At 32.0% G+C, this 24795-nt stretch overlaps 1 protein-coding gene, 1 long non-coding RNA gene and 1 pseudogene across 2 annotated transcripts; 2 read left to right on the top strand and 1 right to left on the bottom strand.

The window, feature by feature from the left end:
- LOC128179947 (uncharacterized) lies at nucleotides 1-15658 on the bottom strand. Its single transcript, XR_008243168.1, has 2 exons — nucleotides 14414-15658; nucleotides 1-2288 (listed from the first exon to the last, which is right to left on the bottom strand). It is a non-coding gene; the product is annotated as an uncharacterized LOC128179947 (long non-coding RNA).
- The window catches only part of LOC128179946 (ADP-ribosylation factor-like protein 3), a 23977-nt pseudogene continuing 10220 nt past the window's right edge, over nucleotides 11039-24795 (top strand).
- LOC128179945 (homeobox protein Nkx-2.5-like) lies at nucleotides 15783-24466 on the top strand. The gene is made up of 2 exons (XM_052847638.1): nucleotides 15783-16367; nucleotides 23494-24466. Exons 1-2 carry the CDS (start codon nucleotides 15911-15913, stop codon nucleotides 24015-24017), a joined length of 981 nt encoding a protein of 326 aa, XP_052703598.1. The 5' UTR covers nucleotides 15783-15910; the 3' UTR covers nucleotides 24018-24466.

Genomic DNA, 24795 nt, shown 5'->3' on the forward strand with positions numbered 1-24795 from the left:
AACAGAATGCATGAAATATTTTTATTTTCTTTCACTACACAGAACACCAACAAAAAGAAAATTTAAAACACTGTGTTCATTTTTTTCCTCCATGCCAAAAAAATATTTTTTAACATGTAACGTAATCTTGATGACAAAGTAGATAACATTTTCATTCCCGAAACTGGTTTATATCGCATCTGTAGCCTTTTTCCGCCGGAACTGTGGAGCAAGACTTGGCTTTCTGTGTGCGTTTTGTAAGAATTGCGTTAGGTTTTCAATTTGTTCACCGGAAGGGCACGCTAGGTTCCCGCTATATTTCATACAGAAACGGTAATTGCTTCTTTATTATCGTCCGATCAAATCATTAAAAACTATCCACGTAGGTCGTAATAGAGCATGATTGAGCTTTGCGTCTTGTAACATTTTCTGTCATTTTGAATCCTTGTAAACGACCTGCAGTCAGCTGTCGAAATCTCAAGAGAGAACCATTTCTCTCTGTATAGTAATCAAACACAGGCGTCACCCCGACCCCACTGTGATCTCTCAAGTGCTTATGAAACATTTGTACCCAGCTAAATGCTTTCCTTTCTGTCAGGGGAGATGTATATTGTCTGTTCTTCTTTGACTGAGCGCTTCTTACAGAAAATACACGGAAAATATCTTACGAAAGTACTTTTTTCTAATATTTTTATTAGAGGGAACATATGTCATCTTCTAATCAAATGCACATTTTTTGGTACCGATTGGTTTTAGAAAAAAAACAGTTTGTTCGGCACTTGTGAATCAAATCTATTTCCTAAGTGGTCTGGGAACGCTCACATGCCGCTAAGAGACGGAAACAAACATCCCAATTGAAATAAACACGACACCCCGATACATACACTCTCCCCCTTTTCCCCATTCCTTATTACTTTCGATGGCTCTTATGTTAGTTTCAGTTTTTAGTTTTTGACTTTTGGATTTTAATGAAATGATCAAACCACACGTTACGTGCACAAAAAGTTTCATAGGGTCAAATCGCTACAGATGGCTGACTTTTTTCCGGAAAATCCTATTTTATCTTACTTTTATCAATTGACACACCATTGATTTGAGAGAAGATAATTTTTTTTGTATTTTTTGAATATATCTAACTTTTATCAATTGACACACTATTGTTTTGAAAGAAGATGATATTTTTGTATTTTTTGAATACATAAGTATGATTTGTTTTAAATAATTTCATAAATCGTTAATCGAAAAACGTAACAACATATGCATTTCAACATGTATTTCCAATCCTCTGTTTTTGAAAAGGTTGTATTCCATTATTTAAGAAAATATAATAAACGAAAAAGACCTTACAAATAAAAAGAAGAAATAGACCCCTGTCTTAACTTTACATTTTCGTTTATTACCAAATCATTTATCAAACATTCTCTTCAATTTATATTTTTATAATTAGTAATATTCGATAATGATTAAATAAAATTTAGTCATCCATTATGATTTATAATTTTCAAATTTTTATTACCTGAAATTTAAAAACATTCAATACCAAAATAAAACAGTCTTCCGACTCTTTCTTGTAGATATTTTATATCGGATGCTGGTTGCAACAACAAAAACCATGAATCATATGATAATAAAGGCATACACCGGTTTATTGTTCGTCGATTTTCACGTACAGTAAAGAAATAACTCTATCATAGAAGGCGAATAGATGCTGTTTTCAAGTCTGCATGTGTATACTTAATTACACTTAATGCTATCTTAGAACGGGGCAGGAATCCCGATAAGCCACAAAAGGTCTTCACGCGATCGCTTTGATAGACAAGGGTTTCACCGGGGGTTGGCGAAATTCTCGTCAAAGAACAAAATAACATCTTAATCGTGTTTTGTTAGTTTGCATATCACTATATCACTACATTTATAACGCTCTTCTTAAATGAGATTCTTTTATTTTGATTTTATCGTGGAAATTAGCATAGACTTTTATATAAAACAAGATAATAAATAGATTGATCCGTTTCATCTTTTAATTCACATTTCTACCTCCCGTCGAAAAGAGTTCTAAATTCAAACATTTTGGATCGCTTTGTATATGAAACATTTAATTGCAATGATAACATATGGTAATTAGAGTGGAAATTAATTTGGTTATGTTATTAAATTTTTAATCCAACAATGTCGATTTCAACGGGGGAAAAGAACATCAAACGTTGGCTTATCAGAAGTTGACTGCAGGGTTTTAAGATTTCAAACTTGACAAGCAGAAGTAGACTAATTTTCTTTGCCACAGCAACAGTACAACATATCAGCAACCCCTGCAATGAAAAAGAAAACTACTGCAAACCAATTGTGTAATATTTTCTAGCTTTCCTACGTTCGTTTGAAATACTGCTCTCTCATCTTTGCAGCATCAAATCTGTAGTGATTCAAACATGTTAGTTTTTAATCTGAGTTAAAAATTTTAATAAATTTTATATATTTTAACTGACTAAATTATATCTTTTAAAAAGTCGAACTAAAAATGATACTAAAATGGGTTTGAAAACATACTCAAATATAAGGAAACACAATGTATTAAATGTAACCGCAGTTTTATATACTGTTGGTTATTTATTTGTATAATTGTCAGACTTACACAAATTAATACATATACAGTGTAAATAACCCTGTATGTTACTTGATTTGCGTTGAAGTTCATTTCTAATTGCTGTGTTTTATTGTACTAATTTAAAAAAAGAACTTTGCAACTTAAATAAATTATATACAAGGATAGATTTTTTCTGAGATAAAATATGACATTTCAGAAATTTAGAGCGAAATACAAGTAGATTTTGCAATGAATATTTTTACCTAAAAAATTTATGATATATTAAATGACTCTAATTTCAAATGTTTAACATGAATTATTTGTGCACCTGGTATCAACAACAAACAAGTGCAAAAATCGTGCATCTGTTGTTGTTTTTTCACTATAGACTCTATCTGGTGAATCAGGGGAGGTATTCCCTGGGGCCATTAACATGCTGTGGTTGATTTACATAAGGAAAAAACAGTTTAGATATCACTTCACCCACAAAACAAATACAAAAAACTTTAAAAGAGATTGTGGACTCTCTGACATGGTCAGTGTTTTTCTATGTGCATTTGCATTTGATTTGTTTTTTATCCAAACATTGCCGTAAAATTAGAGCCAACTAAACAATTCGCACGAAAATTTGTTTAACATTCTTATTCTCTCTTTCCCTTTTTTTATAGACAAAGCACGTAGATTGACGAAAAAATAGAAAAGGACTACAATTTCTAAAACATCAAAGTAATAAACTTTGTTTTGGAGGAGTGTTTTGTTTTGTTTTGTGGATATTGTTGTTGTTCGGTTGGGTTTTTTTTTTTTGGGGGGGGGGGGGGGTTCTTTGGTGGTTTTTTTTTGGTGGTTTTTTTTTTGGGGGGGGGGGTTGGGGTTAGGGGGAAGTTGTTTGTTGGGGTATTTTTTCGTTTTGTGTCTGGTGTGTAAACACGAAATTTATCGTAGTTTAAAAGAGTGTTTTTAGACTCTTCTTTATAAAAACAAAAGAAAGAAACATCTTTGGTATCTAAGTTGGTCTTTTCTACCTGGTCAAAACCATCATCTAACAGATCATAAAATTCAGCCTTATTTGGTATAAAGAAACATTACTACACAAACCTATTACACGTACATGCATTTTGAAATTTCGTCTTATGAAGTAAGGATTTGTTAGTGAGTCAGACACTTATAAAGAAAAAGACTGCAGAAAACCAGAAAGGAGGTGGCAAATTGTATAACAATACGTAAAAAACAAGTGTATGAGATCATTTTAGATACAAATTTTAGAACTCTTGTTATATGTGACATTATGTATTCTATTCCTACTGTTGCTTTTGGTTTTTAGTCTTTTAGGGGCGGTAGGGGTACGGAAACATTTTTTCCTTCCCTGACTAAATTTGCTTAACATCTAAAATAAGATAAATACTATATTTTTTTAAAAAGGTTATTAACGGTTATATTATCTAAAATGCTACATTAATTTGTGGAATGAAGATTTATTTTTTAAAATTTTATGATTATGAAAAAGGATTAGATGACAAAGTCATTGATATGATGGCGAACTCTTGACAAGACTTAGATCTACTCTTATGCTTCCTATTTTTAGATGAAGTATGTTAACCTAATTTTGCAAATTTTATTTAGTTCATCCATATTTATATGTCCAAAATGCGCAAAAAAGAAATAACGCTCTGACTCATACACTGAGTGTACACAATATTGAGTTCAGGAAAAGTCATTATGGTTTAGCGTACTCGTATTTTTTAGCATCTTAGTATTTTGTATACTTTCTGAAATGAGACAATAGATATTCAATTTGCATTGTTTCCAAATGAAGAAACACAATATTTATATATTGTTTCGAAATGGAAGTTTCAATAGCACGTTAGATATACAATGTTGCTAAAGCAGTTTAATGTTCTTTCCGGAAATAAACTAATTGAAAGGGCGGCGGACATCAACCGAGGGTACTTCACCGACAATTACTTAGGAAATGTAGTCTAAAATTCTATCACATTGAAGTAAAAAAGAATTTTGAAATCCGTCGATTGTTATTTATCATCCATAAATAATACAAGACATTTATTCATGTCAGAAATTTAGCAAGCTAAATCCTTTGTGATAACATGTCTGTCAAAAGGAAGCCAATTTTATTGGTCTTGTTAAAACTGAATCATACCCTGCAAAACTTGATTAACTACAGGTGCTTTCGTAAAAAATTAATGTAAATCTCTCTCTCTCTCTCTCTCTCTCTCTCTCTCTCTCTCTCTCTCTCTCAATAATCCACAAGATGTACTGATATAAATTGACTCTCTATTTTGAACAATATGATAAGTTATTTATAAAAGAGGGGAGAATTAAAACTGTCTGCTTTAGGGAAAGATTTTCAAGTGTGGTTTCCGACCCTAAGTGAGTAAGATTTGATGACACATTTTCCCGTGATTTGCTTGGTTTCATCAGGATGGTTACTCTATCACACTTCCTAACACTTTTTAGAAAATCATTGAAAATTGTTTAAAAGTTTGTATGACCAGTCCACTTGATATTTCCATGTTGATCGAAAGTGACAATTTCCGAATCTGAAGATATATGATAGCAGGATGGTAGATTTCACCAATAGATTTCTAAATGGAAATATTGAGCTACCCAGCGCAAACGAGAAAGAGAAGTGGAGTTAAATGTTGTCCAATTAAGCATATTGGAACTCGAGTTATATACTTTAAATTGATTTAAATCTCAATTAGAATTATTTACTGTTTCAATGCGTAATGTAGCATTGGTTGATATTTACGAAATATGGATAGAGGTTTTCAAGGTCTAGGGGGTGTTCGAATTAAATCCCGGTTTGTTGAATAAGTATCAAAATATGTGTAAATATTCTTCACATTGTTGCTTAAACTTTGCATATGGAAAAGTTTGTCGACTAGTTAACTTATTTAAATCTCTTTAGCTATGAATAGAGGTTTTCAAGGTCTAGAGGGGATGTTCGAATTAAATCCCGGTTTGTTAAATAAGTAACAAAATATGTGTAAATATTCTTCACATTGTTGCTTAAACTTTGCATATGGAAAAGTTTGTCGAAAAATTAACTTATTTAAATCTCTTTAGCTATGAATAGAGGTTTTCAAGATCTAGAGGGGGTGTTCGAGTTAAATTCCGGTTTGTTGAATAAGTATCAAAATATGTGTAAATATTCTTCACATTGTTGATTAAACTTTGACAAGTTAACTTATTTAAATCTCTTTAGTTTGGATATTTAATTTGAAACGCTCAACTGAATGTAAAAAAAATTTAAAAAGCAGAAAGAAGTGATCTGTGTAAAAATATGTTTTAAACAATGCAGGTGTAATTTCGCCTAAATGTATAAACGCGTTCAAATGCGTCCTACTACACTTATTGTAAACGTAAAGATAGTACCGGGCGTAATTTTGCGCATGTAAATCTCGAAACTTGCCAAAGTTTTCTCTATCCTTGTGCGAAGTCTATATTTAGTCAGAAGGGTTGCAAATAATTTTTCTTATTACTTTTTGTGTCCCTGGGGTATTGAAGTAATTTGAACATACAATTAATTATGAATTCTTCCAATAACTTTACATCTGCAAAATATACACATGTTTTCCAAAATATTAGTTAATACTTTTTTACACAGTTGTTATTGCAAGTGAACGCATCGCAAACCTCAATAACATTCCTGGGGTCTTATTTGCATGTATTAGTTCACCTGGGGCCATAAACTCATTGGTATTTATCTTAAATCATAATACGTATTCCTCGGTACATTTGAAAGGAATATACATTTAGCTTTTTCAATGCATTTTATTGATAGTTTTTTGCTGTATGTATAGCAGATCTATATTTTTTAAAAGCATTTTAAAGATTGAAACTTCTTTGACCATAATCTTCTTAAACAAAATATAAATTTGAACAAACGTTAAAAAATTGGTCAACATGAATATTTCTCATACACCCATTAAGATAAATGTCCTGCTATGTTAACATATCTGGAGTGAAGCTAGACCAAAAACAACTTATATAACCAGGCATGTAACAAGCGAACTCATTTAAAAATTGGATGAATAAGTAATTAAAAAAAACACTGTGATTCTTTTTAAAGGCTAGATATATCAGTGTAAGTGCAGAGTAAAGTTGTCCTCTTAGTAACCACAAGGTCAAAACTTCAGTTCAAAGTTAAATGTTCGAGTGCTTTAATGATCAATCATGATTTTCAAGTTTGACTCAAAAATATTCGTACCTTACATTAGTTAACGAAACTATCATCTGAAAAACTTTCAAACATTTTTATTTCTAAAAAATTCAATAAAATTTGATCTTAAACAAAGTTTTAATCTGTAAATCTGGTGTATTGTTCATGGTTACATATGTATGTCATTGGGTTTTTCCAAAATGTTATTTTTATAAAAAGAAGGGGCAATTCTCAACAACAAAAAAAAAATAAAGTGTCACCGTAGATGATACGGTTGCCTCTGTAGGAATACGATAATGGCTCTAAACAAAATGCTCTCCAACTTAAGTGTTGTTCTCTACAAATCCCTGATGACAATAGAAGCACCAGGCACATCATTGTCTGTTACAAGAGTCAATTACAGTTTGGGTGCTTCTGGATGCATTTGGCAGAATAAAATGTACTTACATCACATGACAATGAGTGTAAATTGTAGTCCAACAAATAAAACTAGTGTATGGTTTCAAAGGTTATCCTAAAAGGAGAGGGTTATGATTCAAAGTCATAAAAGTACAAATAAATGAAACATTATACTCTTAAAAGACAGTATTGGATACAGATCTTGGTTTTAGTTTTCAGGTTCTTCATAGTTTTAGTTACTTTTGTGTAACTAATATGTAATTAAGACAGGAATAAATAGTTGCTGAAATTTTAAAAAATTTCCTGGCTACTTTTTAAAATAATTAATGCAAATTAAAGAAAAAAGCCCTTTTTCGTTTCATAATTCGTTTTATCTGTACATGTATATGGTTGTTGCTTAGAAATTACACATTTCTGCAATTTTGTAACATTTGAAGCATCAAATTGTACTTACTTATTACTTAGGCCTGTCGATGGAGGAACATAGGCCATCGAGAACAAAGTGTGTATAAAAATTAAAAATATTTGCATCTGATACGTTTAAGCAAATGCACCAAATATTTGCGTGTCTAGTATTTGTCGTTTGTATTAACAATTCATTGTATTTATATTATATGAGACTCATTTTAATTTAAGCCGCGTCTTTGAACCGAAGAAGAAGATAGGGGTATTTGCATTTCAAAACAGATATATAAAGCTTTTATATTCTAGTAAATGGATATTTATTTGGCCATGGGGTTTTTATACACATCAAACTAATCAACAAAGACTAATCGAAATGGTACATGTATGTTGGGTCAGATTAAATAGTGTTTTGTGTGCATTTAGAATCATTAGAATCATCAAAAGCTTGGACTTTGGGTAGTTGTGTCAATCGGCGTTGTGACGTAGGCTTGTCTATTTCATTGCAGGTCACTCAGCCATGGCTCTTTGAAATCAACAAGATTTGTCTGGCTTTTGAGCAAAGACTACGCAATCGGTGTATATTTCGCTTAAAACCAGCGTCATTTTAACTTGTTTCGACTCAAAAATAGAAATTTACATCCTACTGAAAGTCGGAGGCCTTGTTAAAATGGTTCTATAAATACACCAATGGTAATTTTTTATTGTCAAACTCCAAACCTTGGAGTTTGACTAGTCTGGTCAACTGTAAATATCTACTTTCTTCCACGAAATTTATTAATGACATATTATTACAGTTGCATAGACTTGGGCCTTTTTTTTGTCATAAAACTCGTTTGATAAAGACAGACACGCATAAATACCATTCTTTTACATAATAAAACTAGGTTGTGCTGGAAAACTACATTTATTATATAATTGAGCCGCGAAACAAAATAACGGCATTCAAGCAGGAAGATAAGGATCACACCCTCTCCCCTAAAGATTTTCTCAAATTTGATTTTAAATCTGTTAACTTATAAACATAATGGGTGATCCATTGTTTATAATAGGATGCGTCTTGCAAAGGAAATTGCCAATTAAAATTAATTTTCAAATCAAACTGTTAAACACGTTTAGCCCATTTTATTATTCATATTAATTATTTATTACATTTTTATAACAGATAGAACAGATTGATCACATGTCACTAGGTTGTTTTATTTTTTTTAATATATACATGTAGGTGGTGTGACTATCTGCTGTTAGGGGGACAGTTTATATTGAATTGTAACTTTTCTACAAAGTCAAACCCCAGAAGATCATCTACATCTAATGCTACACTACTGTATTTTAAAATGGTAAAAATTAAATAGCCATGGGTTTAATTTGTTGAAAATTTTTTGATATTCTTATTATATTTGTTCATGTAATACTAGTACACGAATTGTCGTGCTGTTTTGATAAGAATACATGTAATTGTTTTATACATTTTAGATATGTAGCTGAAGAGTTATTCTACATTTACAAATGATTAAGCCTAAGCCCTAATTCTCTTGCTAGTGGCCATTTAATATTTCTAAACAAAATCATCGAAACAAAAAAACAATAACAGAAGTTTTCTTCAGTAGCAAATTCTACCATAGATATTAAGGTCAAGATCTAATGAATGAGAGATGCCTACAGGTTTATGCAGTTTGATAAAGGAAATTGTTAATCAATGCTTGATAATTATATGTATGACTTTGATTTTGTTGATGAAAAACTTTTAAACTGTCTTGTTAATGGAATATGAATGAAATCAGTTACAAACCTTTATCACACGTCTGCTAATAGCAATTTATCCATTGTAGTTAGTTGTATATTTTTTTCTTCAAAATGTAAAATAATTACAGTCTTATTAATAATGATTTATCAATCTTTGTTGTAGATCTTTTTCTTCAAAATGTAAAATAATTATGTCAGTCAATATAGATATTCATATTTGACGTCATATATGGAACTAAAATTTCTTATGGCAAATTTATTTCTGCGGAATGTTTTATCTAAAAATATTTAATATCACGTTTTTAACGTCCATAGTGAATGTAAACTGCATTTTAAAAGATATTTATAAATGCAATATAAATGCTCATGATTATCGAAAAGAATTGATTGCACATATATTGGCATCCCTGTGTGTGACAACTTTTACAATTTTTAACTAGGCAGTTAAAAAAAAAACTTCAATTCGTATGCACTGTTAGGTTTCTTCATCGCTGATAATGAATAATATTGTGGAGTAAACATATTACCCCATCATTACCCAATATGGAGATTATGCAGCTATATGAGGATTATAGACAGTCTTATTATAGTAAAGGATTGGTAAGTCTGTGTAATAAAATATAATTCGTCATCACTAATGTTATGCAACACATCAAGATGTAATATTTCTCAAGAAATAACATTACATGATGAGCAATTTCGGTCAAACTGTATTCACTTAGAGAAACTATTAAATTTACTGATAAACATGCAATTATCTTGGAGGCGTCGGTAAGCTCAAGAAAAAGAAATGTGTGGGAATGAAAACGAAATCTTAAGGTCTTATGACGTACACCTAAAACTTGTGGATTACTTCTTTTAATCGCAAAAAAAATATAGATGTATAGACACTTGAGTGGCCTTTTGCTTAAATGCATAACTTTCGGGATTTTTACCTTCATAAAACATACAATATCAAACAAAATATTTCCAAAATTTGATATTCCTTATTGATATCATATTGATATCATATGTACATGTATGTTCCCACGACTTAGTATTTATGCCTATGTATCAAAGTCAAGGATTTCCAAAATAAAAGATGAAAAAAGTAATTAAATTTGAATACAGACTGATGTCTCCATGTAGATACCCACTTAATCATATGATGACCTAATTTTTAACAGTAAACACAAAATCTTACTACCAAAGCTACGGAAAAACACCATCGATAATAGAGGAAATATACGTGTCAACGAAATCCCCAAACCGGAAACTGCGCACAGCTAAACCTCTGATCCGCACTCTCCTAAACAGGAAAATTAGTCCCTAGCAAGTTATGGTGAGGCCCTCTGATCAAAGCTAGATATAAACTGCGGTCGTGCCCTCACTATTTGTCCCCAATTTAAAATCCGGTAAACAGTCACACCATTAACTAGTTACATGGTTAACTGGTACTAAAGGTCAAATCTGTATCAATACAGAAACACAATAAGAATGTACTAATGTACCTACAGTGTATACGTAGAATTTCAAACTAGAATTGACCATTTAAACTAAACGGGTACAAGTTATTGAATTCTTTTCCTAACGTAGATGTGATATTTGAAATTATATCCCTTCTTTCTTTCAACTGTATATTCTTTATTTGTATGCTCTGTTTTCTTGAGTTAATTTCAAAATCAAATATTCTAAACAGTAGCTATCCATAGATGTTTACAAAGAGCCATGAACCTCTGAACTGTAAATATTTTAAAATTTTTAAAGATTTAGATAATCCAAGAAATCTTATCGTGGTTTTGAAATTCTTTTTAACAGAACTCAAGATGATTCATGTTTCAAAATTTTCAAAGAACTATCAACAAAGAAGGAAGATCAGAAAAAATGTCACACAATAAGAAGGTGAGGCAAAGATGGTGCACAATCTTGCACAATAAATAATTGCACCCATGTTGTCTTCTATGATCAAACTAGAATGTTTGCTTTTAAGATTCTTGTGTATACCGCAATATGAAGCAGATATTAATTTGCTCCCTTAAAAACTAGAGTAAATTGCCTTGAAATCGACCTGTAAATTTACTGGATGGGTGTAAATACATTTACAGAATTTACCCACGAAAAACATTTAAATTTACAACATGACAAAATTATTTTAAAAAGTTTCACTCGGTCATAGACTTTTAACATTTTCTTTCTTTCTGAATTTGCAATCTCTTTTTTATTATTAATATATTCAGGATTTTTTTGCAAATAATTATTATTAAGGGGTGATATGAAATAGATATGAATTTCGAAAGATTTTTATTCATAAATTTCGTTTCAATCTTGAGAATGGAAAAGATAATAAAGAAAATTGAGAATCTGGTGTGCGGAAATGAATATCTGCTTTGAAGTGAAACTAATTTAAAGTTTATATATATGTTTGTATAACTCTTGGCTAACGATATTTGTTTCATAGTAAGATGAGTACTCTTTATTTTGTAACAACATGTATTAATTTCAAGGCTAGATATTTTTTAACATTCCAGTCGGATAAAAATATCATATAGGATTGTTCATCAATCCATGTTTTATATCTTGCTCGGGATAAATTATCATTGTTCTTAAGATTATTTGAAAAAAGTCAATATACACTTTCTTTAAAGACCCTTTCACGATAACTGCGGTACTGTTCTCATGCAGGGCAAATTGATATACCTTCCCGAAGTTTCAATAGGTAGATAATTAAATGACGTAATTGAAACAATTGACGTACGCCATATTTCACCAAACGTAGTAATTTAGCCCTGCAAAAGAGCAATACCGCAGTTACCGTGAAAGGGTGTATTCATTTATTATCAAACTGAAATTCAATCGATAGCAATGCTTCAAATTTTAAATTACTTCCCATGTGGGTTCTTTAAAAATATATAACAAATTGAAGAAAAAAGTAGCTGTCGTTATTTATATCAATCTGAAGTGCATCTCACTAGGACAAGATACTTCTTAAGTGTCTTCCCATGCAGTCTTTCATCTTATTCAACCAAAGCATTGATAGAAGTTGTTGTTACTCACTTAGGGGCTCTCTTAATAAAGTGTGGTTTGGTTTTCGTTTACTACTTATGGTTGTTTACTGGTAGGTTTACGTAGATTTCCCCCCTCAAATCGATTACGTTTATCAATAAGATACAAGTGAAGAATGTTAATAGTATATCTTGCATAGGAAACCAGGGGCTGTCCGATTTAACTGATTAAGAATACTCTAGTGGATTAACGCCTTTGATTAAGTGTTATCATTATGACTAATCCCGTTACTTGAACCCGATCCATTAATTTGGCAGTGGTAAACAGAATTTAGAAATTATTTTTAGTCCAAACAGAATTTTTTTTCAATCAATCATAAACATTTATTTCTCTTCCTACACTCCAGTAAATTTTCCCTGGGCGTTTTTGTATGCCGAAAATATCTTACTTTTATTTAGATAGAAATATGCATTTAATATTTAGTATAAACACTAAATTCAATAATTTTGAGAATATTTTATCGAGTTTCTTGAAGTATACAATAATGTTAAAAGTGGATGTGGGATTTTTAATAATATTACATTCTGACAGCTGACTGCATTTCAAATAACAATTCATTGTTACTTTTTATAATCAACTTTTATAACCGTATAAGAATTCTATTAGCATCAACCCATAGAACTAAATATAATTGCTTTTGATGAGAGAAGTAAATGAAACCAACTTTTCCGTAAAGTTTTTATTTTTGGAAAAATGTTCCCATACCGTACCAAAAGGCATCAAGTGGACATTAATTGCTAAAGTACTTTGCATCAAAAGGCTCTCGTAAAACAGGTGACAATTTTCCTGAAATTTAACGAAACACGCAAAAGGGTAATTTACATGTGACTATTGCAGATTGAGACACTTTGGAACTAACTTTTAATAGTGCATACATCAAAACTTAATTTGATTTCAAAGTTAAATCCACATGAAATATTTTTAATTAATTTTGGGTTGGAATATTTAAAACTTCCACTTTGTTTTTAATCACGTAATTCTACAGCATATTTTAATTCTTTATTTCTAAATTTTGATAAAAAAAAAATAAATAAAAAAATGAATTCATCTGAAGAATAGTTAATACATTTCAGTTCACATCGCCATAAAATTTACAAAGAACAAATTAAAAAAAAACATGTTTAGCAACAAAATCAACAACAAAAATATCAGTAAAAGCTTTCGAAATCAATTTAAATAAGTGCAAAACTATGGATTCTAGAAAAATAATAAATGCTTTACTTACATAAGATTTTAAAGAACTTAATATCCATGGTGTTTTATGTAAAAGGATAAACATAGTAAAAGCATATCTTCACATCTTATCTGACCAACTGCCAAAATCTGTACATGCTGTATTGTGAATATCTTGTTATTTTAAGTCTTGTTCTACTGACAATTACCAATTATCAACTCTTGATGGCAAGAGAAACTTCTGTAGAGACCGACGCGATAACAGTAGTCTGTGTCAAGTAGACTAAGTTTGGAGCAAAGAGGCAGCAACCGTTACTGGGTGTGTTTGAATGGACCCGACGTAATCATCAATTTGTGATTTACCTTTTGGTTTTTCCCAAGAAGTGTAGTGTTCAAAAAATGTTGTGTTCGTCGGCAAAAAAAAAGGGGGGGGGGGGTAGAGTTTTTGTCGTATGAGAGAGATAGAGGGGGAGGGGGGCACTTGGGCTACAAGGTTTTATAATTACATTATTTTTTTAATAATGTTTTTCAAGTGTATACTTTTTAATATAATAATTTGAAAAATTTCATTTCATTTCATTGCTTTGCTTTTTAGTGTATCACAATGTTATGAAAATAAAATTAATCTAAAAATAACTCATTTGATTATGAGTGTAAATGTCGGTATATCGAAGACATCTTTTTAATTAACGCACATATTTTATAACGTTATTAGTGCGATTTAAAATTGTCATTATGATAATTATCAAATACAAAATATTCAGTTGAATAAAAATTTTAAAACACTAAATATTTGGAAAACAATTTTTTTAAAAATCGTCTGATATTGACAATCCGTATAATTTTATCAATATAAATTGAACAACGTGGTTAAAAAATAAAATGAGAAAGGAAAAAAATGATATACTTACATTCATTCCATGTGTAAAACAATTTAACCTGCAAATAAATAAGATTATAATGCTATTAGGTACTCATGATATATCGATATTCGATAAGGAACTAATCTTGTTTTACTTAAAGAGAGACGGGAAATCTTCAATGCATCAATTGTATCGCAAGTACTTCTTCTGCACTCAGGTTTACTCGATTACTAACTTCATTGTACCGTACTATTCTCTTTTTCAAAATTAAAAGATAATTTGAAACAGGACAACTTCAAAAAACCGTTAACAAAATCCATGTGCGGAAAATCCTTCATGCCTGTGTCATGTAACAACTGTTTCTCTGGGTCGCAAATTGAGTGAAAACAGTCAAATTTTAAGGATGATTTAAAACCCATACATCTGTGTAACAAAATGCTTAATAAAACTCGCCAAGATATACTAAAACATGCATAGGAGATATAATAAAGATAGACCGGGGCCAAACAAAAACCAGCATTCGCGAGGGAGAGAGAGTGAGAGAGCGAGGGGGTAAAAAGATTAGGGCATGTGGATTTTCGCAGTCAGAAGGGGTTTTTTTTCTTTCGAATAATAGGAAAAGTTGAATGAGACATTATTTGTGGAAACTAAAGCCTCTTTTGCCATAAAGCATACGAGCTGAATGTAAAGGCCCGACGACAGGCTGACTGGATTTTGTTGTTATGCTCTATAAACTAAAACACGACATTGTGGCGATCTCACATGCAAGCCATGTCGGGCAGTGTACGATCGTCGGGTTTGAGAATAACCACCCCCTCCTAGCGGGCGGTAAACGACTCGCTCCTCGGTGATTCGGGGCATTAATCTACGTGCGATATCGGGTTTTATCGAGAAAAATGTCGTTTCACTCTTTTCCAAATGATTTCAATTTCATACAAAACAGTACTCTGTGTAAACATCCTATTCTGAAGAATAACATTAAGCCACATTGTTGATACGAAAATTGAATCGTTTAGTAAGCGCAAGAGCTTAAGAGTAATAAATAAACTAGGCTTCACACGTTGTTTCAGTTTGGTATTTATAAAGACAATGATTTCAATGAAAATAATTACAAAATAGCTGACATTTTTTCAATGAGAGAAAAATTGAAAAAATTAAAAAAGCCAAAAAAATTGAGACATCTGTTACAAAAATAAAGCTATTTATTACTACGTGACCATTTTCTTACGGATTAGAAATTTGCGACAAAGATTATGTAAAATGTTTTTACAATAATAAATGCGACTCTAAGCCTTTGTGAAATACTGGAGCTCACGACGAGGGGGGAGATTCGCCTTTTCCTGCTTGAATTTTACAGCAGGAAATTCGCCGTCATTGGCAAAGCGCGCGGTGATTGGACGACGCCTGAGCATAATTTGAGATGCGGAGGTCTCTCTATTATCGTATGGAGCAAACACTTGGTCGTGACAAACAGGCTCTACACAATCTGAAAGAGTTTTGACAAGAGAGTGTAGCATAGTGAAGTGGATTTTTGGTAGTGTGGACATGTCTATGCAATATTCCAATCATTCCGTAATGAACTTGTTAAGCCCCGGCGGTCCACCTTGTTGGCCCGAGCACCAGACGATGCACTTGGACTATTACAATGGCTATGGGATACCAATGGACAACAACAGGATGGACCAGCTGCATATGTACAACAGTAACCAGGCCTGTATGTACGGAAAGTCCCCGTCTCCCACCCTGCATTCTCCAATACAGCAGGGTTACACTTTGACAAACCTATCCTCTTCTGTATCAAACGGTATGTCTTTACCTGTGCAAACTGGCGACAACCCTAATATCAAGACGGAACCGGACTCTCACGTACCTGGAGATATCCGAACCTCACAGTCCTCGCCGGATCTGATGTCTCCCGGATCTTCATCGATGTCCACAGAAAACGGATCCTCCATCACTCCCAAAAGCGAAAGCAACGAAATCATGGAAAACCTTGACAAACGTATGTATATTGAAAAATAACATCTTCTTCTGCGGTGGCAATGTTTTTAAAATGTCTGGACTCATTGAGGCTGATCAAGAGTCTCTTGTGGCACAAGGGGTACTTCGAAATCTCCTTCTGTCTTTCAAAATTCGTGATTTGTATCATCAATATAGGTAGCTATGAAGTGGTCCACTTAGATGGTTAGGGGGGCTCAAGCATGCTTTTAATGCACGTTGATAGGTGTTACATAAATCTTATCATCTGCAAAAGGTGAGAACCATTTCCAAATCTCTTGTAATCTTGAGACGCGATTTGAAATTTGATACTCATCTTAACAACACATCTTCTTCATGTTGAAAAGTGTCTTCGTCATCTTCGTCAATTGCAACACTTGGAAACTCTTTAACAAACATTACTTCGCCTATATTTGATTATTTTTTATTCAGCATCTGTTACGTAATATGAAATGGATAAATAATATTACAATAACCACCCTCTAATTTACTTGAAATATTTCTCAGATAAAAAAATATTTCTATCACGTTACTTGATCCGAAACAGGGATTGACTTGAAAGCGAATGCGTTGCATCACGCCATGTTGTGTAAAATGATGATGCATTTTAATAATTCAACATTGTGTACGTTTTGTTAAAACGGATTTTTGTTGTAGTCCCTGAATCTAATGTCATTTTTGTGTCAATCCCTTATCTATCGGAAACAGAATCGGATGTTTCACAAACTCTGATCATAAAATCACTGGTTGGAGAAAAAAAAAACTTTTTTCCAACGATATGATTAAACCTCTAATTGCGTAAACTAAAACTATTAGACTTGTCAATCTTTAATTAAATTGGGTTTTTATTCTTCAAAAATTTAATTTGTGAATTCAATTTACATTAGTAATGGCAAGTTTTTGAAAAGTTTGATAATTGTGTGGTAGGCTTTTGTCATTAGTTGTTTTATTTTTATTACTTTTATTTATTTCTTTAGGTTTATTTAAACTTTTTTTATTCAGTCATTAAAATCATGGTTAAAAAGAAAACAGATACTGAACAATATATATTTATCATTATAATAAAAAATTTTACAATCAACTTGAGATATAGACTTTTTAAAATCCGACCGTGTAAGCTCATCAATTTGCATTCAATTTATTTTGGTTGTAAATGTTTAGCTAAAAATTGCTTCGTAAACAAATAGAAAAATGCAGAAGGCAAAATGGTAAAGAACGTGGGGCGAAAATTTTCCTTGAGAAAGTTAGTATATTAGGGCGATATCAGGGGTTGCGATATTGAATACATATGTACATACACATGTCGAAGCGAATTTGATGGGAAGATATACGACAGAAAAACGGTTTTATCACACTGGTCTCTGCAAATTTCATCCCCGTCTCCGTGGGGGCTCCGGAGCGCGGTCGAATTCACAAACATTATTTCTGTCATAATTTTCAAGTTCAAAGAAGACATACAACCCAGACCAGGGGCATTTGGGTGGACACGGGGGAGCATTTTTACCGAGATATACGCCGTGAAACGGCTCGCCACAGTTTCAGAGCGTGCAAAATTCACAGTCGCACGAATTTTAATTTGGATTTAAACATTTTTTTCGGTTTACGGTTTCCGCAAAAAACGGAAGCTTGGCTGGATGATTAGAGCTAATTATGATGTATTCAAGTACTAATGTTACAGTTTATATTATAATTAATATCTCGAGTAAATGTCTGCCAGAAAAAAAAATTGTGCGATATGTCTTTCTAATTAATGGTTTTAATTTTCCGTTTGACTTCTTTGTTTCTCAAGTGCTTGCCTTTCTTGAAAGGCTGCTATTTGCCTATGATTAGATGTACAATTCAATCCATGCTAAGACGTTTCTTCAATCATTGGATAATTTTGGAGGAGATTTTAAGTATATTCTTCTCGATATTACTATTTCACAGTGTGAATAAAATAATATTTCCTTGTTGACTTTTTTAAGATGTAGATTTTTTAAGAGGTCCGTTCCATGGCGTACTTCCTTCAGAACAGATAGTTCCATCTTTAGATTTCCTTTATCCGCTATGTGACGCCCTCTATATCCATTTTACACAAGTTTGAGAATACAGCTTTTTTTCTGCCTGCATGGTTGGTGTTTTTTTTTTCTTCGACGTAATATACACTGATAAAAATCAAATTTTGGAAGGAAAAACTGTTAATTCTTATTTCAACATTTTCTAATTTAGAATGTTACTACATTTATCAGTTGGAGATGTAAAAACCTGCGGACATGTTTGGTTGCTTGCTCAGTTAGCGGGGCTTTGGCTGGGTAAAACCGATTCGGGCTTTATTTCTTCGTTAATTTTGTGATCTTATCACTTAACATTACCCACAATTTGCGATACATTTTTCTAATTACGATGTGGAACTTTGGGCAATCAGATACGGCAGCAAAAATACTTCAAAGACGCGAAATCTAGAAAAACTACGGTCCCCCACCGGCCGCTAATAAGTCTTTTTATTTATAATCCCCGGTGGAATCAAAATATATCATTTAATTTAAAGATAATTTTTAAAATATACATGTGAAGATTTTTTTCAGTTGATATAGAAATTCAATTTTAGTGAGAAGTCTATAAATATGTGCACAATCTACAAAGCAAATTGCATAACATTTAACGACACCGAACAAATTTAAAACCTATTTTTGAAACATATTAATTTTTAATGGAAACAATTAATTTTCTGCTAACCCCTATTGTTAGGAGTCAGGAAATAACAAAATATCGAATTGTTAGTAAATTAGTTCTAACTTCTTCCTGTCCCTAAATAAATCAAATCCGTGGCAGATTTTTGCATTTAATTTTTATACACCATGCCGCAGAATCACAGATATACCGAATTCCAACGATCATCTGTGTTTAAGAAAGACAGAGTTCATCGGGTTCAGGGGATGTTAAAAAGGGGGGAGAGGGAGGAATTGATACCTCCACGATAGCTGTATTTATCTCATAACGTTTACGCTTGGTCGTCGAGCTCAAAACTGCAGAACAAGATCACTAGATCGCCATATTTATTGGACATTAAATACTCTTGTGATGTTTTACTCCGCGTGGTGGCGCACTGTCATGCTAGGATAAAAAATGTCGGGTATTTCACGTGCTCCCGGGGAGGAATTTAACAAATCAATTAAGTTTTATGATAAAGTAATTAGAATATTATCAGCGATGGGCCCAGTAAAGTAAGAATAAAATGGGGGAATTTGAGGTGATGGAGAGCGGTATCATATGTAAATTCATGTATATCGATAGCGCGTGGATAGGAAAAATTTTCATTTCTTTCATAATTAATATCCAAGTTTAAGTTATAATTCTTACATATTAAAAGTGAATGAAAAATTTGACCGAAAAATCTATTTGCGATATGAACATGTATACCAGCTCTCGTGTTCTGTATAGAATGGAAAAATCAGATTTAAAAAAAATAATAATACATAGAATTATTTTAATCCTTATTAGAAATTTTACGTGTATTAATGAAAACAAAGAAAGCTTTTCCTTGACTGGAGTTTCATAAAGATACACACCGCACACTATCAGAACCGCTGATAAATCGCGCTATTTTCTATTTTCCTTTCGGAGGAAACTTGGGGAGTTCGTGAACAGGGGGATATCCGCTTATGGGGGTCTCGTAACCGGATACATTTACAGATCAGGGAACACGCGCGTGTCGCAAAGAGTCGCGCTAAAAAAAAAGGTTCACCCGTTTAAGCACTACTCATGCTTCTAAAGTCTGCGTCAATCTGTTGAGTAAACAGATTTATTGATTGAATGAAGACAAACTTCCTTTGTTTGTTAATATCTATAGCATAATCCTCTTATCAGTGGGGTAAATTTCTTTAATACAAATAAATAAAGTCCGGAAATATGGTACTTTGGGGTTATTTTTACTTTGAATGTATATATTATTTTGAAACAACAATTTCAAAATTAGTTTGATAATATTTATAGTACATTCTTAGACACAAATAATACATGATACTTAATACTTATTACTCAACTGCTGTATAGGATTTTGTAATAGAAAAACATAATGTGCATAATACATTTTTCTTCCAAAAAAAATTATAATTTGTAATGTTAAATTAATTAATATATGATAATAAGAATATTTTTCATATCAAAATGATAATTTGGCATAACCTAACAAGCCAAAAGCTATGCATTTGGACGTACTCAATATGTTTTGGAATTTTGTATCAATTATCGTTTGATTTCTTTCATCAAAGAAAAATAATTATATTAAATATATAAAAGTTGGAAATTGTAAAATAGATAGAAAACGTATTTGTTATTGCCGTTAAATAAGTTCTTCGATATTAATCAGTTTTATCAGAAAATAATGCTGAGAAACATGGATATATTTGACAATTTATCTTTTGAACAAACGGTGATTTGATTCCTTTATCAAGAGGAACATCGACAGTAATTTCACCAATAAGGAGAGATATTTATATTTCAAGATAGTCCACACGAACGCCATAGATTCTTTGCTTAGTTGTTCACAAATCATCACACTGCGTTTTTATTTATACTCCGATAAAAGAAAAACGATGATATTTTGTCATGTGGTTGGCTTCTCTTGAAATAACGTTTACAAGAAAAACAAGCATAAAAAAGCGATCAGAAAAGAATGAATGCGATGATAGTCTTGAAACTGCATTTATTTTGTAGCATTTTTTGAGTTGGATAAATAAATGGCCAATGTAAAATATTTTTAATTGTTATTCATCGAGAACCCCCTCTTCTTACAATTAGGAAAATTGAGAGAGTTTGGATAAATTATTTTTTAAGACTTTTTAATTATTTGAATGGTAAAAGGATTATTGTGTGGCATTCTTCATATTCATGTAGAAACTTGTTATGAAAACGAACTTTTAAGTAAAGGGACGTGTGTTTTCTGTTCACGCTCTTCTGTCGAAGATGAAAAACACTTCTTATTACTCTGTCAAATATATGATAATGTAAGAATGATCATCCAAATAATAATGATACGAGTTAATTGTATAAACCGTTAAATCAAAATTACCAGATAAGATTAGCCAAATTTGTACATACAGCCGTAAACAGAAAAAATCTTTTGCATGTGTAAATTTATATAATTTAATGGAAAATGTGACTTATTGGCCCAGTGCAGTTTAGTTTAATGTTTATTTTGATTATAAACAGTATAAATTACATTGTTTTTAATAAATACTGTCACTATATTAAACGATTACTTACTAATTTGCTTACTTATTTACTATTGTTCATAGACCTATGTGTATCAATTTAAACGTATTAGTTTTGTCTATACAATAGGCGTAAGAGCTTAATGTACCAAGAAATAAATACACTTCTTTTTAAATTCTATAATCTGCTTATTTCATAACTATTCTCGAAAAAAAAAATATATTATAGAATTTTCCGCGGAAGACGATCAACTAAAAACTTTTTTCAAAATGTTGGGGAAAAAATCTCTCGCCATTTTTTTTTTGTTAACTTTGTAACCGACAGTTAAACGCTGCTTTCATTATTCATTTACCAATTTCTGTTTGCCGACATTTTAAAACTTGACAAACTGTTGCTATTAATTACTTGGAAGCATGGGGTTTGTCTATCTTAAGACAGCGAAACTTCCCACAAGAAAGTCAGAGTTTCAGATTTTTTTTCTTTCTTCCTTACCATTTTTCCCGGCATATGTTTCGTTTTGCTAATAATAACTTAAAATATATTAATTGAGCCCCAACACTTAAGTGTGTCTTGCGACTGTTGTGTGAAGACGTGCCTTTAGAAAGGGATAATTTCATCGGGAAAAGAAAAATATTATTGAGAAATGATATATAAAGATGTTGAGCCTCCACGGGCCTGCCGAGAAGCAATTATCACAACTGTTGTTTTCCCTTTATGCGGGTTTCCGCCCCCTGCAAGCAATTGAAGATTTTCTTTAAGTATCGGGTGTAAATCATGCCGTTGTGGGTCTGTATGTTCAGGCATAACTTCTTAATAATTATTGTTTGTGAGCTGTTAAACGCTACAGGAGGAATGTCGGGGTGGGATTGATGCGCGCGTCAATCAGAATTCAAAAAAAGAAAAACTGAGGGAAAAAATCCTGGAAGCACTTATGAAACGTGTAAACGGCATCAGTCGAAATAGCGACAGCATCATTAAACAAATGGTATCCATTAGATGAACAACTGCTCTTACTTTTAATACACAAAAAAGAAGCATTTGATGAGTTACATTTTTCATAACGAGAAGATGAGAGTTGTTCATTTTTCTTAAGTGACATATACAAACGGAATTTGAACTTTGCATTTTTGCGTATTTATAAGAGACGTAATAATTGTTTTTTGTCGGAGAGACGAGTTCACGAGTTAATTAAATGAATTTTTTTCATGGCCCTTTTTTCTATTTTTGCATTTTACATTGATTCTAGAGAACAAAATATTTCAAACGCAGTATTTATACTCTTATTAGTTTTATACGTTGAAAACTCTGAAAATATATGCCACGAGACCTTGAGCAATGTATTTTCATTTTTAGTTCTTTGAAACAATTCTGTCAGTTGTGTTTATAAGTTAATTGATTTGTGTTGACAAGATAACCAGTTTACGATAGGTTTCCTCTAAAGACATGGTCGCGCGCGCCTTTTCCCCGTCACTCCCTTTCCTAAGAGGATTACAGCGCGTCTCTCTTCCCCCTTTACTTATTGCAAGGGAAGCTGAATGCTTTGATCTTTGTGCGAGTTGTGCGTGGTCCTCTCCCATTGTGACACAGGAAACGCTTTGTCATGTAGCGACAACAATTATTTCAGAGATAGTTTTAATTGTGTACATACTTATAGAATAATATAATTTAATGAATATATAAATTTTAATTAAAACTACAGTGCAAACCAAAAATATATTAGATTACACCAAGTTTATTAAAACGCTGCTGCCAGTGACACACTTTTATCAGATAATTTTGTTGCGTTAAAATCTTTAAATAATTCCGTCTTTTCTCAATAATTTTGGTGGAATTTTTTCTCTGCCTTTTCTATATCTTAGAATTGTGTATAGTCCTTGAAATTATCGTATGAACATTGTATAAATTGTATTTAATTTCTTGATTTTTTTCTTCTTCAGATAATGGAAACTGTAGTCAAGCCCCTTCGCCATTAGATGAAAACGACAACGACAAAACTTCGGAAAAGTCCGGAGAATGCAATCTTATGAAGCAGCGTACCCGACGAAAACCCAGGGTGCTATTTTCTCAGGCGCAAGTGTTCGAATTGGAAAGAAGATTCAAACAACAGAGATATCTATCCGCGCCCGAAAGGGAACAACTCGCTAACTTACTCAAACTGACTTCAACACAGGTGAAAATTTGGTTCCAAAACAGAAGATACAAATGCAAACGTCAAAGGCAAGACAAGAGTTTAGAACTGTCTTCCATGCCCCCACGACGAGTGGCCGTTCAAATGTTAGTACGTGACGGTCGGCCATGTTTGCCGCAGAACGTCCCAGGGGCCCCTTATTCCGCGTCATCATATAGTTCCCCCTATTACCCTTCTCTGAACAGTCATGTCTCGTCGGCCGTTCCTATTAACCCCATGCAGCAGAACCCGTATGCAAACTCACAGATCGCCCAAGGGATACGGTCTTGGTGATTTTTTTATATTTGACATCTTTTTCGTTGTAAATATATTCTATTGTTTGTAAATAAGAGTTGTATTTTCATATAAGAATTATGTGAAAAGGGAGTTGTGTTTCATGCCAAGTCCATTTCATTTTCTGATTTTTTTTAATGCATCGACTAAAAATCTTATACGATTTTTTGGAAACATGTCATGAACATGAATTGTATCTCGTGTGACTGGAGAGTGCTGCAAGATAAATACGACTGAATATGAAATGGATTCTTAAATGCTCTTTTAATTTTTTGAAATTAAGAGAAAAATGGATCATTTATATTCATTCGAAAATTGTTAACAATTTGGATTATTTTTTTATTTTACAATTTTATACCTTCATATATTGATGCCATGTTTTTGAACAAAAGAATTGTTTTAATTTGTACAAATGATGATGAAAAAAAAAATAAAGATTAACAAACCAATATCAATCTTTCATCTTTAACTGGCTTGTCATACAAAATTGTAGTATGAAAATTAAATACATAAAAAAGGGTGGGATAAGACAAAAATGTGAAATGAAAAAAAATAACTCATCAAATAAAAAAAGACATTCCTTTTTTTAATTTGACTAATGAAAAAGATTCACGTTTTACGAAAAATAATAATAATGTAATAAAGTGAATGTAATAACAAAGGATAATGTAATCAGGTAATGATTGTAATAAAGCATGGTAGTTCTTAACAGCTGATTATGAATTCAAGGCATGGCAATCACATATCATTATACGTGCAAATATATGCAGTAAGAAAG

The sequence above is a fragment of the Crassostrea angulata genome, chromosome 4, assembly GCF_025612915.1.
Source record: "Crassostrea angulata isolate pt1a10 chromosome 4, ASM2561291v2, whole genome shotgun sequence".
Lineage (NCBI taxonomy): Eukaryota > Metazoa > Mollusca > Bivalvia > Ostreida > Ostreidae > Magallana > Magallana angulata.